The 21173-nt window shown below is 38.6% G+C and overlaps 1 protein-coding gene across 4 annotated transcripts in view; it reads right to left on the bottom strand.

Annotated features, from left to right (window-relative positions):
• The window catches only part of LOC121386832 (gonadotropin-releasing hormone receptor-like), a 227424-nt gene that overhangs the window by 198717 nt on the left and 7534 nt on the right, over positions 1-21173 (bottom strand). For all 4 annotated transcript variants that reach the window (XM_041517849.1, XM_041517865.1, XM_041517858.1 and 1 more), the window contains exon 2: positions 15833-16562. In XM_041517849.1, the coding sequence (XP_041373783.1) occupies positions 15833-16510 (678 nt within the window). In that variant the 5' untranslated portion in view covers positions 16511-16562. The remainder of the gene's footprint in view (positions 1-15832; positions 16563-21173) is intronic.

The raw sequence follows: 21173 nt of genomic DNA, 5'->3' as shown, positions 1-21173 counted from the left end.
TAGTCACCCTTTAGCAATTCTGTTCAATTCGTGGAAATGGGGGTAGAATCACAAAAACAGGTAGATACACACAGAAAGCTGTGAGTCCTGCAATGCTATCATACATATTCCATCCCTAGAGATGTAGGCCTTGACAAAAATCATTATGAGCATTCGTCCCCCCAGATGGTACCGACCGACCGACCCCTCTGACTCATGGACTAATACTGAGTTTTGGCAGAATACTAGTACTGTATTCGCAAAAGTATCAATACACAAATAGAATACATTTAAATCATCATCCACCTAAACCGACGAGAACAAACAATGATATTCAGACTGAGGACAGGGCACTGCAGACTCGGTGCACATCTCTACAAACTCAAAGTGGTAACAACACCTCAATGTCACTGTAACACAGAACCCCAAACTCCAGAGCATGTACGGCAAAGATATCCAACATATGACAGTATCAGAGAAAACATCTGGCTACAACTCAGAACAATCGGAGAAAAACTTTGGGGCGAAAGAGACGACCTGCTGCTGACTGTGGAGTTCGTGGAGGCGGTAAAACTCACGATTTAAATTCAAGGAGCATAAACAAACTGAACGAAAAGAAGAAGAAATCAATGGTTAGAACCACTGTACCCTTCAAAGATAACTATCAAATCTTTTCACATCTGCGTTATAGTGGTTTACAAGTGCTTCAGACCGTATTGCAAATTTCGATCGTAACTGACGACAACAGTAAGCTATGTGTGGCATCCTAAATCGGGTTACCGATCGTACAAAACAACCGTTACGGTGGCGACAGTAGGTATTTACGGCGGTAATAGTGCTATAATCGTTTCGTGCGACGAGGCCCGTGTTTATTTACGATCGCCTCTGTCAGTAAAACGTTATCTGTGCTGTATGATCTTCAAGTGATTTGCTGTACTGACTGGAAGGTAGAGGAATAGCTGTTTAAAAACATCAGTCAGCTCAACGCATTTTTCAACTACGGCTATATTTTGGTGTCTACCATAGGGTTAGTTCAACAATTGGTCCAGAAAAGAGAAATGAGGAAAGTTAAAGTTTGTTTAACGACACCACTAGAGCACATTGATTTATTAATCATCAGCTATTGGATGTCAAACATTTTGGTAATTTTGACATATAGTCTAAGAGAGGAAACCCGTTAAATTTTTTCAGCAGTAGCAATGGATCTTTTATATGCACCATTCCACAGACAGGATAGCACATACCACTGTCTTTAATATACCAGTCGTGGTGCACAAGACTGAACGAGAAATAGCCCAATGTGCCCACCGACGAGGATCGATTCCACACCGACCGCGCATCAAGCGAACGCTTCACCACTGGGCTACGTCCAGCCCTTTATGCAAGAAAGAAATGTTTTATTTAACGACGCACTCAACACATTTTATTTACGGTTATATGGCGACAGACATATGGTTAAGGACCACACAGATTTTGAGAGGAAACCCGCTGTCGCCACTACATAGACTACTCTTCCGATTAGCAGCAAGGGATCTTTTATTTGCGCTTCCCACAGGCACGATAGCACAAACCATGGCCTTTGTTGAACCAGTTATGGATCACTGGTCGATGCAAGTGGTTTTCATCTACCCACTGAGCCTTGCGGAGCACTCACTCAGGGTTTGGAGTCGGTATCTGGATTAAAAATCCCATGCCTCGACTGGGATCCGAACCCAGTACCTACCAACCTGTAGACCGATGGCCTAACCACGACGCCACCGAGGCCGGTCAGCCCCTTATGAAGGAAGGAAGGAAATGTTTTATTTAACGACGCACTCAACACATTTTATTTACGGTTATATGGCGTCGGACATATGGTTAACGACCACACAGATGTTGAGAGAGGAATCCCGATGTCGCCACTTCATGGGCTACTATTTTCGATTAGCAGCAAGGGATCTTTTATATGCACCATCCCACAGACAGGATAACACATACCACGGCCTTTGATATACCAGTCGTGGTGCACTGGCTGGAGCGAGAAATAGTCCAATGGGCCCACCGACGGGGATCGATCCCACCGACCGCGCATCCAGCGAACACTTTACCACTGGGCTACATCCCTGCCCCCGCCATTTATGAAGGCAGTTGACAATAATTACTGACAGCGATAACACAACTTTAACTCTGTAGTTGTGTTTGTATTTTGCATTAGTAAATGAAGCTATACAAAAATGAGAAATTGTTGCTTTAATTGATGATTACTGGTCTCTTTAATTCATAAGCAAACACCCCCCCCCCCCCCCCCCCCCCCCCCAACAACACAAAACAACAACACGAGACCCACCTAAGAAAAAAAAGAAAGAAAAAAAGTTGCGCCACAGTAATTACGGGGTTGGTAACTGAAACGTCCATAATACTGCCTTCTAATCAGTTGTTTGTTTTAAAAAACGAGCGCTCGCGAACAATTTAACTGGTACCATCTTCTGTCATATAACGTACATGTAAAACTGGGCACAGAAAACCAGTCTAGCGAACGATCGCGATCGCTCGCCTTCCTGGACTGGCCACATGTGTACTTATTACGCTTCACTGCTAGATATTTCGCACAGCTGAGTACACACACGTTAATTTTCTCATTGACTAAATGGTTATTTCGTGAGCAGACAAGAATAGTCCTGTACCCAGAGACATTTTAATTTTATTTAAAAAAAAGAAAGAAAAAAAGCAAAAATAAAAATGCCATGCACAGAACCTAATTTGACAAGAAGAAAGGAAGGAAATGTTTTATTTAACGACGCACTCAACACATTTTAATTACGGTTATACACATAATACACATAACACGGCCTGTGATATACCAGTCGTGGTGCACTGGCTGGAGCGAGAAATATCCCAATGGGCCCACTGACGGGAATCGATCCCAAACCGACCGCACATCAAGCGAACACTTTACCATTGAGCTACGTCCCGCCCCTAATTTGACAAGCGCTCTCAGTTTCTTTTAGTGGGGTTCGAAAAACCAAGGAATTCTCATTAAAATTTGCTTCTTAAAGGAGCAATATCGAACACATATTTAATATTTAAAGATAATGGCACTAGTTTTCGAGGTACGTATCTTTCTGTTGGAGCTGCTATAAATACCAGGAAAACCTTAAACATACTGGATTAGCTAAAATTGACAATGGAAATTGTTTTAAAGCGGCAAGTAGTGTGTAATTGGATGGTTAAAAAAAGCTGCAATAGCAATAATTAGGGTGAGTGCCTTTAATCATTTATAAAAATATCTTGCAATTTTATTAAACAAATTTTACGTGGTACGCCGTACCGTTCGCTGTGACATACAATCCTTTTCACGTGCAAATTATGTTACCCGATATTGACGCTCTGAACTGCCAGTCAGTTTTAACAATTGATTTTTTTTTTTCATTTTGCTGTATTGTTTTATTTTAATTTTGTTGTATACTGTATTAATAAAGGCCACACACAAACATGAACAGGGGTATGGGTGGGGTTGGGGGTGGGGGTGTTATTTCAAAGCGCCCCGAAATTCGTCTGATAGGAAGGAAGGAGATGTTTTTATTTAACGACGCACTCAACGCATTTTATTTACGGTTATATGGCGTCAGACATATGGTTAAGGACCACACAGACATAGAGAGAGGAAACCCGCTGTCGCCACTTCATGGGCTACTCTTTTCGATTAGCAGCAAGGGATCTTTTATATGCACCATCCCACAGACAGGATAGTACATATCACGGCCTTTGTTATACCAGTTGTGGAGCACTGGCTGCAACGAGAAATAGCCCAATGGCCCCATCGACGGGGATCGATCCTAAATCGACCGCGCATTAAATGAGCGTATCACCACTGTGATACGTCCCTCCCCTCGTCTGATAGAGTGATATTTTGTTCGACTAGATGTTTCTGGGGACAATTTCCTAATTATATAATGCTTATTTGTTCTTTGGAATGCCTTAGGTGCCCTTGTATAATATCACCTCTTATCTAGAAAAACAACACACCCTCCATTCGCCTTTGATAATAAACTGTGCAGCAGAGGCGTAAGCTGCGTGGGGGGGGGGGGGGGGGGGGGGTCGAACGAACCTACTCACTAAGACTGGCGTTCGAACGAATGCCCCAACTGAGGATAAACAATTTTTACAATGCAACATTAGGCTATTCGTATGTAAAAATCTAAATAAAATGGTCCGCTAGGTTCATATGCGACCCCTAACCCCCACCCCGCGGTTCAAACCACACTATGGTCCTGGGGCCAATTTCACTAAACATCGTAAGTTTACGTCTGTGACTAGCAGTTATACCGGACATACATTCACACGTGTTTGGCGTCTATTTCTCGCAGAAAATTACATCATTACGGAAGATGGAGCATTTTCATGACAATAGAAAATGAAATATGGGTACTTAAAACGATATTTGTTGTATTATGATAGTAATATAAATTGTGTTTTAGTCGTAGATTTACGTTTACGTGCCAAACTAGACTTACGATGTTTTGTGAAGTTGGGCCCTGCTGTGTAGTGTTGTGATGTAAGTTTATAATAGCCAGTGATGGAGAGCGCAGGTAGGTTTGCGGTAATGGATAATGAAGGCAAATACCATTGTTGACGAAAGACATACATCAAAAAGAAAGTTGTATGTTGCCAGTCAGATATGAGTTATCTTATCTCGTGACGTGGGCAATTTCGTATGATGCTCATCACACATCTGCGACTCGTATCAAATGATCACAGGCGTTACTCAGTGCAATGGAAGAAATGCAATGCAATTAATCAAATTATTTTTGTTCAGGTAATACTTTGTTAGACCATTAAATAGGTCAGTAGTCTGTAGCAATATGCCTTTAAACTACAGCTATTTGGTGTCAAACATATGGATATTCTGATATTTGGTTGCGATATATATATATACTCAAAGTAAAAAGGTTATTGTGATACACAAAAGATAATTGATGATAAGTTTTTAATGCCGTGTATGAAACGTTATAATATGGAAAGAGCAATGTCCGAAGGTATGGAAACGAGCAATAGTCCATGAAAACGGCACACCTGCCATATGCAAATGAACGACATCACTAGAGGGTGTCCAGAGCGAAGTTCACACAGTCGTAGCGAGTGTGTTCACCTTGAGCAGTGATACAGGCCTGTCACCGTCGTCTCATTGAGGCCACTAAACGCTGGAGAACGTTCCTGGGAATGCCATTCCAGATCTGAGGAAGGATCAGCGTGGTTCGGATCCATGTGTCTTGGCGAGGGGTTGTCACGGGTGGTTGGCCGCTACGGGGACGGTCCCTGACCTGGTTGTTTTGTTGATATCGTTGCCATAAGTGCCATATGGTGTTTATGTGGACGTTGAATTGACGTGCGACGTCACGCTGCGAGATCCCAGATTCAAGCATACCTATAACTCATTTTCACTGAAGCGTGGCATGACGAAATTGCATCAAACAGTTCACTAATGGTGTTTTTCTGACTTCTGGACTTCTGAATGCTGCACAGAGTGGCAATGATTTGCGACTGAATGTCTGGCCTTTTATGGTGAACACTGGGCATTTCTTTGAGCTGTTTCATGCACATTTTCTCTAGTTTACATCCATAAATCCATTCACAAATTTATTACTCCAAACAATTCATCTCACAATAACTTTTGCCTTTGAGTATGGAAAAGAAACAGGGGCGTGTGCAAAAAGATTATACAGACTATCACGGGCAGTTTCTGATATATGTTCGCGTCATGCTCCCCTGGAAGATATCCATGTATCGTAAAGCAATCGATAGTTGCGCATGTCACTTTTTGCTCTAAAGCCTACAAGCCCGCGCGAACCAGCGACGTCATATCAATGAAAAACCAACACTTCCTGGTCCGTTAACACAACATTTTGATTTACATGATTTGGGGTTTTTTCATCAATAAAAGGTCAAGTTTTTCTAATACCAAATGCAAGGTCTTAATCCGGAAATTGCAGAACATGCAACAAGAATGGAGTGCGTGATTACTCGTTATGTTTTACGTAGTACGCCAAAAGTGGGTTCTATTTATAAATTTGCTTTGGCAAGTGAATTCGGCAGTAGTTATTAATTAGCAAATCGTCTATTATATACAACACTGTACAAACTAATTAAGTACATAATTTGCTTAAAACCTGGTTTTTGAGGATATGTAAGAAATAGAATAATACATACGTGTCCGTTAGATACAATTTATCTCACAACTCGTTGTTTAAAAACGTATCAAACGCGCTCTCGTTCGTTAGATACATTTTAAAACAACTCGTGAGATAAATGGTATCTAACGGCCACTCATGTACTATTCTCTATTTAATACGGAAATTGCAGAACATGCAACAAGCATGGAGTACACGATAACTGTTTCGCTTTACGTAGTACGCCAAAAGTGGGTTCTATTTATAAACTTGCTTTGGCAAATGAATTCGGCAGAAGTTATCAATAGCAAATAGTGTGTTGTATACAACACTGTACCAACTAGTTAAGTAAATAACATTAATTTTGTTTTATTTCTTTTCAGTTACGTGTTTACTTTCACTGGATTAGCCAGGATTTTAGATTGGGGGTACCCACTATATTGGGGGTGCACGTACGTACGCACGCACGCACGCACGCACACACGCATGTATGTATGTATGTATGTATGTATGTACATATGATTTTATAAAATTTAATACAGTAAAATAAGGTGAGGAGGTTGGAAGGGCGCACGACCCCCGTGCCCCCACCCCGCCCCTCGCTACGCCACTGTTTACTTTAATGTTTCTTCTTAGGTGCGCGACTATTGATTACTCCAGGATATATGTTCATTCTTCAGTCTGACTGCCATCCCTAGTTATTCTATATAATGCACGGGCACCTTTTTCCAAATGTTTTGAGACGCACTGATTCAAAGTTACGACAGCAAATCACTATTTAAACCGACCACACACGAGAGAGAGAGAGAGAGAGAGAGAGAGAGAGAGAGAGAGAGAGAGAGAGAGAGAGAGAGAGAGAGAGAGAGAGAGAGAGAGAGAGAGAGAGAGAGAGAGAACGGTTTCGCAACTGTTTAAGAAAACCTGTTTTTGAAATCGAACACTGTTAGCTAAACGCAAACGTCAAACAAAATCTCCAAAACCTTTTTTCCCCAGGAAAACATTTATTTTTATTTATTGCTGTGTATGTTGGCTTTACCTGTGGAAACTGGGCGGTAGAGTAAAGCTGTACATACCTGATAATGATAATAAATACCATTATTATTCGTATGAACGTTTCCCTTATAATTGCTTATAGTATAAGATACTTCGAGGTTCTGTTTTTTACATCCATGCTATCAGCCTATTCAAAAGTTAAAGTTAAAGTTTGCTTTGTTTAACGACACCACTAGAGCACATTGATTAATTAATCATCGGCTATTGGATATCAAACATTTGGTAATTTTTTTATCGGAATCTTTATATGCACCATCTTACAGCCAGGATAGCACATACCATGGCCGTTGATATACCAGTCGTGGCGCACTGATTGGAACGAGAAATAGCTTAATGGGCCCACCGATGGGGATCGATCCTAGACCAAGCGAGCGCTTTACCACAGACAGAAAATATGTTTGATATATGTTTGCAAATTGACTTATGCGCACTAATAAAAAAAAAAGTTTGTTTTGTTTAACGACACCACTGGTGCACATTGATTAATTAAGAACCGGCTATTGGATGTCAAACATTTGCTAATTCTGACTCGTAGTCATCAGCGGAAACCCACTACATTTTTCCTAATGCAGCAAGAGATCTTTTATATGCACTTTCCCACAGACAGGATAGCACATACCACGGCTTTTGTCCAGTTGTGGTGCACTAGTTCGAGCGAAAAAACAACAACAAACCCAATCAGTTGAATGGATCCACTGAGGTGGTTAAATCTGAGGTGGTTAAATCTTTTTGCAAATCGAGTTATGTGCATTGAGACCGCTGTTAATGCTATTTTATATTATACGAATCAGGCGCCGATCTAGGATTTTAATAAATCGTCTGCGTGAAACGGGAAGTCATGATTTGGCACGTCACTATCATGATACTGTACACCTCGTATAACATCATATCATCAAGAATTAAACCTATACCAACTCCAAATAAATAAATAAATAAATAAATATATATATAAATAAATAAATAAATAAATAAATAAAAATAAATAAATAAATAAATAAAAATGAATAAATAAATAAAATTATAAATTAATTAATAAATAAATAAATATCAATATCAATAAATAAATAAATAAATAGCATCAACAACAAAACAGCAACAGTTTATATAAATATATTTTTAAAAAGGTTTCTTCACAAATGTTTATAAAACTGTACAGATTAAATCTCATTAATAAAGGGAAGAAGACCTAATGCTGGCACAGTAAAGGTAGGCAATTTCACCTGAATTGCTACTAGTAATCTGAACTGAACTGAACTGAACATTTATTTCTCTCAGGCCGTAATCCACGGCATATGAGGAACAATATATAATACAACAATTCACACTTTTTAACAAGATGACAGAGTAAAACTATTCACATAAGTATATCTACATAAAACGAACATGGGAATATAATTATAAATAATTGGTTTGGGTTTGCATACACAATAATAATACAATAAAGCTATGAGCCGGAGGGCTTGAAAGTATTCATAATATGTTTACAAAATATTGCAAGTTTTCGGAGGACACCAGTTTTTTTACAATTAAATAATTCGTGAAATTTATATGTGTTTGTTTTGGATCGATAATATTTCGGTATATATTGAAGTCTGAATTGGTTAAAATATGGGCATGTAAAAATATAATGGAATTCATCTCCGATGTCGTTAGTGTTGCATAAAAAACACAATCTGTCATGTAATGGTTTACGTATCCATCTACCTGTCTCTATTGGAAGATTGTGGTTTGATACTCTAAAACGTAACAATGGGCACCAATGTTTTTTTTCTAATAAATTTAAATAATTTTCGAATGCTATACTGCTTTTAAATATTTTGTAACAAGATGCTTTCGATGAAGTGTCAATATGACTGTACCATGTTTGCAAAAATTGATCTATGAGTTTTGTTGAAATAAACATTTTCAACAATGAAGCACTATTAATACGCTCACAATGTGACCACCATATGTATGTGCAACCAATATTATCTAAAATTGATTTTATAAAAGCTATCCATTTGTGATCATAAAAATGTGTATTATAATCATTCAATAACATTCTGTACACTAATAATGATAGCTTGGACTGCTTCCCAGTAATCATCCTAAACCAAAATCCAATCATTCTTATTTTTACTGTTATATCTACCGGGAAGCATCCAAGTTCTCCATACAACATATATAATGGGGTGGATTTTCTAACAGGCAATAATAACTTTAAATATTTGCTATACAATTTTTTCTATGCAGGACAGACTTTCAAAACCCCAAATTTCACATCCGTATAAAGCAATAGGTAAAACCATACAATCAAATAATTTAAGTTGGCATTGAATGGAAAGATGGCAACGTTTTCCTTGTCTAAGTGTAAAATACATAGCTTTTGAGCTTGATCATATTGATGTTTTCGAGCATTAGTGAATTTATTGGATTTATGAAATATAATTCCAAGATATTTGTATATTTCTACATTATCTAGATTGTGTTTCCTAAATGGAACCTTTTGGAATAATCTTTTTTATTACCACTGAAAATTAGCACTTTAGTTTTTTTACAATTTACATTTAGTTTTCCATTTTGTACAATAAGAGTCGAAAATATTTAATAAATTCTGCATGTCGTCATAATTTTTCGGCAAAGAGCGCTGTGTCATCAGCATATAGTAACACAAAAAGAACAATATTTGTATACAAAGTGGAATCTGTGAATAAGTTATCTATGCGGATGCCATTACAATCATTAGTTTTAAACGTATCCTCTAAATCATTGAGAAACATGGAGAATAATAGGGGCGATAAATTTTCTCCCTGTCTGACACCCATGGAACATTGAAAAATAATCCGACATTGTGTTATGTGCACTAATGCATGACTTAATGTTCTGATACATGCTATATATTACTTTAAAAACATTTACCATTAATACCATTTTGTATTAGTTTACCCCAAAGTCCTGTTCTCCATACTGAGTCGAATGCCTTGCTAAAATCTATAAAAGTACACATACAGTTTTTCTTCCGTGCTTTTAGCAATTCGATGAGTCCATATAATGTAAAAATATGATCGTTCGTCGAGTACTCCTTCCTGAATCCGGCTTGAACTTCAGATAACAAATCATTAGTTTCTAAATATAATTTCAGTCTATTATTTAAAACAGCTGTAAACAGTTTCCCGAGACAACTAAGTAAAGTAATAGGTCTATAATTTTCTGGAACAGTTCTATCGCCACATTTGTAGATCGGTTTGATTATGCCAACTAGCCACGAATCAGGAAAGATGCCATGTTCAAACACTAAATTAAAGAGCTTAACATACACAGGGATCATACAGCCGATAGTTTGCTTAATATACTCGTTGATTATTTGGTCTATTCCGCAGGCTTTATTGTTTTTTAGATTTTTAACAAATTAATTAATAAATAAATAAATATCAATATCAATAAATAAATAAATAAATAGCATCAACAACAAAACAGCAACAGTTTATATAAATATATTTTTAAAAAGGTTTCTTCACAAATGTTTATAAAACTGTACAGATTAAATCTCATTAATAAAGGGAAGAAGACCTAATGCTGGCACAGTAAAGGTAGGCAATTTCACCTGAATTGCTACTAGTAATCGATGATGTAGTCTTAGTACACTCCGATACTCCGATAACTACGCCAGTAATTGCTTTACCTCGCCTGTTCTATCAGTGGCTTTCATCTCTGTGTCACAAAGAGGAGATTTAACCTATATAATCTGAATCATGGCGATTTATTAAGAGATCTTTTGAAGAAAAAAAATGTATACGAGTCGACGTGGTTTAAACTTAATCATATGTTTTAATACGAGTTTAACGTTATTTATTATATAGTTACATGCCATTCTAGACGTCCCCTTTGATGGAATCAGAAGTCAGGTGACATCGAGAAAAAAACTCTCTTCGCAAAATTCAAAGGTAAAAATTAATTGTCTATCTCTCAAATCCGCGACTGATGGACATTATCTAATGCTAGCTTCAGAATATCAACTGTCACGACGGGGTTAACCAACTCGGCGATCTATGTAAGAATTATGCTAGGACAGGACTACCAACTGTCACGACGGAGTTGGCCAACTCGACAGTCGCGTTGTGATTTCCCCCAGTCTCGACCAACGATTAACAACTAATCGGTTGTAGGAGTTGTATACGACGAGAAGCGATTGGTAAGCTACAGTAAGTCGTAGAAGTCGTGACAGTTGGTAGTCCTAGCTTAGCATAATTCATACATAGTGCCACCAGAAGGTACTATATTTATACACCAAGCATAATTCATACATAGTGCCACCAGAAGGTACTATATTTATACACCAAGCATAATTCATACAAAGTGCCACCAGAAGGTACTATATTTATACACCAAGCCCAGAAACACAAACGTTGACGTAGCACATTTTGGCTCCAATAGGTCGCCATTGTACGTCGGCCTACTTATTTATGTAAAAGGATCCATAATCAATAATAGAAAAATAATAAATTAAAGAGCCGAGTATATTTCATGAAACGTAATCCGTCAGGTATTTCAACAATGCGCCCACATTATACACATAAATAATGAATAGCAACAGTTTTAAACATTTTAAAAAACCGAAAAACCCCCCAAAACCCGAAGTTTATTTTGTTTAACAACACCACTAGAGCACATTGATTTATTAATCATCGGCTATTGGATATCAAACATTTAGTAATTTTGCTATAGAGTCTTGGAGAGGAAACCCGCTACATTTTTCCGTTAGTAGGAAATGATCTTTAATATTCACCATCCCATAGATAGGATAACACATACCAAGGCTGTTGATATACAAGTCGTGGTGCACTGGCTGGAACAAGAAATAGCAAAATGGGCACAGCGACGGGGATCGATCCCAGACCGACTGCGCATCAAGCGGTGGACCCATTAGGCTATTTCTCGTTCCAGCCAGTGTTCCACAACTGGTGTAACAAAGGCCATGGCATGTAGTGTCCTGTCTGTGGGATGGTGCATATAAAAGATCCCTTGCTGTTAGTCGAAAAGAGTAGCCCATGAAATGGCGACAGCAGGTTTCCTCTCTCAATATCTGTGGTCCTTAACCATATGTCTGACGCCATATAACCGTAAATAAAATGTGTTGAGTGCGTCGTTAAATAAAACATTTCCTTCCTTCCTTTTTTATTATTATTATTTTTATTATTATTTCATTTTATTTGCACCTTCCGTGGTGAAGTATTAAAGAACTAATCAGTGTCGAAGACAGGACACCCACACCATCGTTTTAGCTTAGTACACAATGAATATCACCTAGCTTGCCATAACTCAGTCTGATTAAAATTAGTTCTAGATCTAACAGCATTGCGTGGACTCCCATGTCCAAGTGACATTTGATCTATAAATAACAATTTAAATATCGACTAATTACACTTCGCCTTTTATAGCGTTATTCGGGAGCATACACATTCTAAAAATATCGGGCGAGACTATTAATGCAATAGGCGAACTTGTTGGTCTATTTCAATATTAAAAAACAGGGGGAAAATTGCAGTAATAAACTGGATTGTATACAGTATAAACAGATTTTATGGCTATACCATCACGGTTTTTTTTTTCGTCTTGAAATGAATTTTATATAAAATTTTATATTGAAATTAGTTTCCGGCATACTTCGTAATTCACCTGAATCATTTCGTATAACCTCGGCATAATCCCGAATGTTTTCAAATTATTTTCAAATCAATGGCATGATTTTACAAGTAAGGTTTTGATTGGTCGACTGAAAGGTCAGCTGGACATGAGCTCCAACGGGGTGCTGTTAGATCCACAGGTAATAGTAATTAACCAGTGGAGCTAATTTTAATTAGACTGACCATAACTCAAGTTCAGATCCATTTTGCACAAATGTTACAACTTTTAAAATTTTACAATTTGTTCTTCACATACAGATATTGTAGGCATCAAAAGATGCCGGCATTTGGAGGGGCCAGTTATATATTAATTCACCTTTCAGTTATGCCCGCTGTAGATATCTATAAATTTAAACAGAAATTTACATAGAACGTTTTCCAGATGTTTATGTCTAAAAATTATAAAAGTAACTGTCAAATAAAACACACAAAACTTATCGTTAGCCCTAAACAAATACTGCGTGTTTCCGAGAACCCAAACGTACTGATAAAAAACGAGTCCGTAGCTAATTTAGTTTTCGAATTTTTAGGCGAAAAGAGTGCATACATACAATTTTATCTCAATTCTCAGAGGTATGTATACTAAAAAAAAAGAGAAAAAAAGATGACCTATGCTACCCAATTTGTTTTTGGCACATTCCCGGAAACACAATCTCAGATATATTTGTTATGTTCCAAGCCAAAATGATGGTGCCAGAAATCTTGTAATAAATTGAAACACAGGAGAAGTTGTTAGAGCGAGAAGAAATGAGATAGAATTGAAAGGAAATTGCGGACCAAGGTGAATACTGCATTCCATGAAGAAATAGCAGACCATACATTTTCTTTTTACAACAAAGAAATAATAAAAAAAAAATGTTCGGAAAAACCGTATGTCGAGACGAACATCCGTTTGGCTAATTAGATCAGACGTAGAATGAGAGACTGGATAATTAAATTAACTATTTTAAATTACTGATAGGTCGTAAGTGCACATCCTCATAGATTAATCATTATGTCCAAACTGGATTTGTTGTGCAAAAACAGAGAGAGAGAGAGAGAGAGAGAGAGAGAGAGAGAGAGAGAGAGAGAGAGAGAGAGAGAGAGAGAGAGAGAGAGAGAGAGAGGGGGGGCAGACAGACAGACAGAACAAAGAGAGAGAGAGAGAGAGAGAGAGAGAGAGAGAGAGAGAGAGAGAGAGAGAGACAGACAGAGAGAGACAGCGATAGGGAGATAGATACAGAGAAAGATATAGATATATATATATATATATATATATATATATATATATATATATATATATAGAGATATAGAGAGAGAGAGAGAGAGAGAGAGAGAGATGGATAGATAAATAAATAATAATAATATAATTTAGTCTAGTAGATTAGGTAAACATTGTTCAATATGTGAAAAAAAGTTAAATTTTTAATAATGGTACAATTTGTAAAACTCTCTCACATAAAAGCAGAACACACGCAATCCGACCATTTGGTTTTCATAATGGCCGCCATCAAGAAACAAATTTGCCAAGTTCGCTTGTGTCCTGCTTTCATATGAAAGCTAATTAAACTGTACGAGTGGTGGCCGTTGACAGGTTTCACTGCAGTTACAGACTTTACTATGCTAGATAAATAATATTTTATATCCGTACTTGTCCTCTAGAAAAAGCAGAAAGGAAATTTCTTCCTGGGAAGTGTCAATTCTCCTTCAGGCGAACCACATGCTAAGACTAATGGGAGCAATGACGTTCCTACCAAAACATCCTTTAAACTCTCCCTCGTGCAGAGATACGAAGTTGATAACGGTAAACAGACGTTAATGGGTTTGTCTTTCAAATGAAAGTCAATCAACGGACGCATACAGATTGTGGCATTCTAAGAAAAAAAACTAGTGAAAAGATGAAACGATGAACATGTGTGCCAGAAAGCTTTTAGACAAATGGGAAATTAACTAAGACCACTCTCCGGTAGCAATAGTCGTAAATCCTTCAGAAGATATAACTAACCGACATGGTTTCTCCACGTAGCTCATCAAAACAGTAAAGTCCTCTCCATTTGTCGCCAAATCTCGATGTTTTACGACGTGTTCAGGAGGCCGAGCGTTCGCCAACAAATTGACTGGTACTGTCGTCTTTTATCACATCACAATCATCTACAGTTAGACGCAAAAAAAAAACAGTCTAAGGAACGACCGCGATCGCTCGCGCTCCTGAACATGCCACTGGTTTAGCAATTAAATATGAAATTCGTTCATGAAAAGATTTCGGAGTTATAAACAAATATACAATTTTACAGTTCAAAATGACCTTGACCTTACATTAGGATTAGCTTCACGGGTCCATGGGGAGTACAGCTGACGTACTTACTTGGTCAACACTCATGCCATATATAAACGACGTAATAATAAAAATAATAATAATAATAAATAAAGTATATAAAAACGACCTTGAACTTGGTATGGAGTCTAAGTTATGAGGCTGGGTATGTTTAGTTAAAATAATCGTCTGGATATCAAACGGAAACCGAAAGTTAACCACTTTTAAAATGATCCAGACATCAGGTTACATTGCACTCACAACCACATTATTGAAAACCCTTACCAAACATGCCAGTCACCTATCCAAGGATTTCAAATGTTATTAATAATCATGCTTTAATGAACTTGGCCTCATTCATGGGACTTGGGGTGGATGGGAAGGGTGTGTACTATCACTATTTCAGAGGATAGTGTTCTTAAGGGCGACTAAAGAAACTTAAATCAAATATTAATCATCTTTTAATGACCATGACCATGGCCTCATTCATGGGACTGGGGTGGGGTGGGAAGGGGGTGTACTATCACTATTTCAGAGGAGAATGTTCTTTTAATGGTAGAGACCGTGGCTTATGCAAATATTACTTAACAGCCGAAAGACAGACACAACAACAGCAACAACAAAAAACACACACCCCAACCCACCCCCCAAAAACAAAAAAATAAAATAAAATAAAATAAATAAATAAATAAACTTACCTGTGGTATGCTAAACAAGGCACTAAATCCCCACGCCAGAAGAATCATTGTCCGAACCCGCAGAGTGGCCCCGTTTCTCCTCATAGGATCCAAGATGGCGATGCAGCGGTCCAGACTGATGGCCACCGTGATGTACGTGGAGAGGTAGAGGGCGAACACCTGCATGTACTTCACCGACTTGCACACCAGGTCCCCGCCGTACCACTGCACCGTGGCCGCCCACGCCGCCTCCCCTGCGATGCAGAAGAACGTCACCAACAGATCGGCGAGCGCTAGGTTCACGATCAGCGTGTTGATCGTCGACTTCCGGCGGCGCATGCGGTACATCTGTATCAACGTGGCCACATTGCCAACGAAAGAGATCACAAACATGGCGCCAAACACGACTGCTTTCGTCATGCTGACGTCATCGAAGGTCGGGATCTTCGCGGGAGTCCTATCCGTCGATACGGCGTTGAACATTGTCGAAAGGTTGTCGTCGAAGATATAGCCGTCAAGAGTGAAACTGTTGTTGTTGTTGTTGTTGTTGATGGTGGTTGTGACGATGGTGGTGGTGGTGGTGTTATGGTTGTTACGAAGGGCGCGATGCGTCATTTCCATGATCTTTTCCTCGTGTGCTTTCAGGTACCTGTAAGACAAGACTGCGCCATCCATATATGGAATTTCTACATGGATCATCGAAACGGCGATGTGGACGATTTTCCCATTTAGGTCTGCTTAAAAGGTAATCCTGGAGAGAAAAAAAAAGAGAGAAAGAGAAAATATCAAGAACAAATGAAACACAATTATAAAGATTTTATTCACATTGCACCTGTTATATTACTTTTTGCAATGATTGATTTACGAATTGATATATGGATTGATGGTGGAACGAACGAAGTGACTAATGTATAAAGGAATGAAAAACGAATGAACAGACGAACGAACAAAAGAATTAATGAACGAACATCAATAAATAAATGAATGAATGAATGGATGGATGGATGGATGGATGGATATATTTTGATGGATAGTTGAAAGCACTGATCAATGAAATAATGGATATTGATCAGAATCAATAAAGGGTTTTCTTCTTTTAAAAAAAATATATATCGAAAGAACCCCCCCCCCCCCCAACATTATACATAGTAATCAAGTGACAATATAACCCTACCCAAGCCATAACTCCTCCCCCTAAAACCTCCAAACCAGCAACAACCTTGAAGAAGTATGAATGAAGCCAGCCAAGATAGCAGCAGCCTACATTGCAGTCCTGCAGATCTGTCACAGCTACATCTCCGTCTATGGATCTACCTTAATGGCGAGATTTATGAGCCGAGACTAAACAACGTCGCGGAATCGAAGGAAACCACCGACAATGTCAGCGAATGAGACTGCTCACAGATCAATGTTATCGTCTTGAAACTCATTTAAAGCAGCAGGCACCGGCCTCGGTGGTTAAGGTTTTAAGCCATAGGAGATAAGGCTGGTAGGTACAGGGTTCGCGACCCGGTACCGACTCCCATCCAGAGCGAGTTTTAACGACTCAGTGGGTAGGTGTAAGACCACTACACCCTTTTCTCTCTCTCATTAACCACTAACAACTAAGCCACTGTCCTAGACAGACAGCCCAGATAGCTGAGGTGTGTGTGTGCCCAGGATAGCGTGCTTGAACCTTAATTGGATATAAGCACGAAAATAAGTTGAAATTAAATTAAATGAAAGCAGCAGGAAGAAATTCAGCAAAAGTTGTTTTGTTTAACGACACCACTAGCGCACATTGAGGGGAATCTTTTATATGTACCGTCCCACAGACAGGATAGCACATACCACGGGCGTTGATATACCAGTCGTGGTGCACTGGCTGGAACAAGAAATAGCCCAATGGGCCCACCGACGGGGATTGATCCCAAACCGACCGCTTTACCACTGACAATGTCAGCGAATGACTGTTCGTAGATCAATGTTATCGTCTTGGAACTCATTTAAAGCAGCAGAAAAACATCACCATGTCTGTCATCAGATCAACATTTACGTCTTAGCAAACGTTTAAGTAGATGGCAAAACATTCACAATGCTTGGTCTCAGATTCAGTTTTTTTTTTTAGGTCCCAAGGAACAATTAAAGAAGGAGAAACGAATTTCCAATGGCTGCTCTCACCTGCAGATCAGTGTTTGTGTCTTAAACGATTTCGAAAGAGGAAATTATCTGCGGCGGGCCACGGCTACTCTTATATCAGTGTTTGCGTTCTGTGGTACATAGCATAAAAAAAACCCCATAATACCAGTCATCATGCAGTCTCTCAGATCAGTGTTTGCGTCCCATTGAACGTTTAAAGAGAAGAATAAAATATTCAGAATGTTTGTTCTCATATCAATGTCACCATCTCAAGAGATTCCTTAACTTAGCGTCATATGAGACATTTAAGAAGTAGGAATACATCTGGAATACCTGCTCCAAAAATCACTGTCGTTTTCTTATTGGACGTTTAAAGAAGAAGGCAAATATTCAGAATGTCTGTTCTCATACCAAAGTCACCGTCAAAATCCTTTAACTGAGTATTTGCGTCATGTAGAACATTTAAGAAGTAGGAATGCATCCAGAATGCTCTCTCCCAAATGACTTGTGGTGTCTTAAGGGACGTTTAAAGAATAGTTAAACGTTTGTTTTGTTTAACGACAGCACTATAGCACATTGATTTATTAATCATCGGCTGTTAGATGTCCAACATTTGTTAATTTTGACACAGAGTATTAGAAAGGTAACGTGCTACATTTTGTTTTCCTTTAGTAGCAAAGGATCTTTCATATACCACGGTCTTTAATATACCAGTCGTGGTGCGTTTAACGAAGACAGATATGCAGAATGTCTGTTCTCATATCTATGTCACGGTCTTTAATATACCAGTCGTGGTGCGTTTAACGAAGACAGATATGCAGAATGTCTGTTCTCATATCTATGTCACGGTCTTTAATATACCAGTCGTGGTGCGTTTAACGAAGACAGATATGCAGAATGTCTGTTCTCATATCTATGTCACGGTCTTTAATATACCAGATATCGTGGTGCGTTTAAAGAAGACAGATATGCAGAATGTCTGTTCTCATATCTATGTCACGGTCTTTAATATACCAGTCGTGGTGCGTTTAACGAAGACAGATATGCAGAATGTCTGTTCTCATATCTATGTCACGGTCTTTAATATACCAGTCGTGGTGCGTTTAACGAAGACAGATATGCAGAATGTCTGTTCTCATATCTATGTCACTGTTTTACGAGACTTTTTAAAGAAAATAAAATGAAATTTAAGCTAGTACAAAATATATTAGAACGATCAGAAACACGTTTAATATACAGCCACTAATATCTTATGCAGAAATATATATTTGATATGTAATTACAACCTTTAAATAGTCGATCACATCCTAAAAATTGCAGCAAACTCAGGAATGTAAGTTTAATCGTAGAACTATTTTATTAGTCGGAAACATCTTACAATGCAGCAAACTCAGGAATGTCCCGTTGAGGGACGTTTGATTGAGTACTGGCACACAACTGACAGATACATGACTTGTAATGACTTGTTGAGAAGGAGTACTGATATACAGACGGTTCATTCATGATTTGTAATGAGCTGTTGCATAATAAATAAGAGTCAAATGTCTCTTCTCCATAGGGATCGATACACACCACTTTCTGTTATTAGTCTCAAATACACAGTTACATAATTAGACATAAGTTCAGCCCAAGACACTCGTCAGACAAATCACTTGTCAGTCGATATCTCGTGACACAGCGAAATGTCGTTTCAAAAGTCTACAATTTTTCTACGTAATTCATTCTCTTTTTCAGCCGATATTCCGTGACCCCTGGTGAGAGAGAGAGAGAGAGAGAGAGAGAGAGAGAGAGAGAGAGAGAGAGAGAGAGAGAGAGAGAGAGAGAGAGCGAGAGAGAGAGAGAGAGACAGAGAGACAGACAGAGAGAGAGACACAGAAGCAGAGAGGACGAGAGAGAGAGAGAGAGAGAGAGAGAGAGAGAGAGAGAGAGAGAGAGAGAGAGAGAGAGAGAGACACACACACACACAGACAGAGAGAGAGAGAGAGAGAGAGAGAGAGAGAGAGAGAGAGAGAGAGAGAGAGAGGGAGAGAGAGTTAGTTAAAGTTTGAGAGAGACAGAGATAGAGAGAGACAGAGAGGGAGAGAGAGAGAGAGAGAGAAAGAGAGAGAGAGAGAGAGAGACAGAGAGAGAGAGAGAGAGACAGAGAGAGAGAGAGAGAGAGAGAGAAAGTTAGTTAAAGTTTGAGAGAGACATTGATAGAGAGAGACAGAGACAGAGGAAGAGAGAGAGACAGAGAGAGGAGAGAGAGAGAGAGAGAGAGAGAGAGAGAGAGAGAGAGAGAGAGAGAGAGTTAGTTAAAGTTTGAGAGAGACAGAGATAGAGAGAGACAGATAGACATAGAGAGAGAGAGACAGAGAGAGAGAGAGAGAGAGACAGAGAGAGAGAGAGACAGAGAGAGAGAGAGAGAGAGAGAGAGAGAGAGAGAGAGAGAGAGAGAGAGAGAGAGTGAGTTTTATTGCAAAGAAGTAAAGATATACTGTTATACTATAAATTTCGTTAAAAACAAATCCGTGTTGTTGTTTTTTTCTTGATTATTTTAATTTGGGACGACATATTATAGTCAAAAAAGGAAAAAAGTTTTGGAAATTTTAAAAAAGAACTATTGTTTCTTTTAATTTAAATTAAATTATTTCAAAAATTAAAAAAATAGGAGCGAATTTTTTTTTTTTTAGAAGTAAAGTTATTGCTGAAAACGTAGGTGCCGATTGCCGTGACGCGAACGATGGTGAAGTGTGTGCAAGAGTCAGGTGAACTATAATTATTTCAGTTTGCATGTCAGTCTGAAAGAAAGAACAAACTAATTGTAAACTGAAATAAACAAAATAAAACATTATGTACAGATTAAAATGTCCCTGTTACACAAACAATCAACTCCGAGTGTCAACGTGCAGCAGTATTGTCCTGTACAGCACAGGTAAATATTGTATGATTACACCCCTTCTCTGTAATGGTCTAGTCCGGCTCGGTCACAGACAGACAAATAACTAGTCTATATTTAGACGGATGCGCGTCATAAATGATTTTTTAATCTAAAAATAGACCGCCACGCCAGCAAACTTCTTCTAATGTTTGATATAGACTTAGAAAGGAAACCCGTTACATATTTCCATTCGTAGCAAGAGACCTTTTATATGCCCCATCCCACAAGCAGGGTAGCACGTAACGCGGCCTTTGCCGTGGTGCAGTGGAAAAAGAAATAGCCCAACGGGCCCACCGACGGGGATCGATCCTACCGCTGAGCTGC

This window comes from Gigantopelta aegis, chromosome 2 (assembly GCF_016097555.1).
Source record: "Gigantopelta aegis isolate Gae_Host chromosome 2, Gae_host_genome, whole genome shotgun sequence".
Taxonomy (NCBI): domain Eukaryota; kingdom Metazoa; phylum Mollusca; class Gastropoda; order Neomphalida; family Peltospiridae; genus Gigantopelta; species Gigantopelta aegis.
The sequence above is the reverse complement of the archived record's forward strand: the minus strand, read 5'-3'. Positions and strand labels throughout refer to the sequence as shown.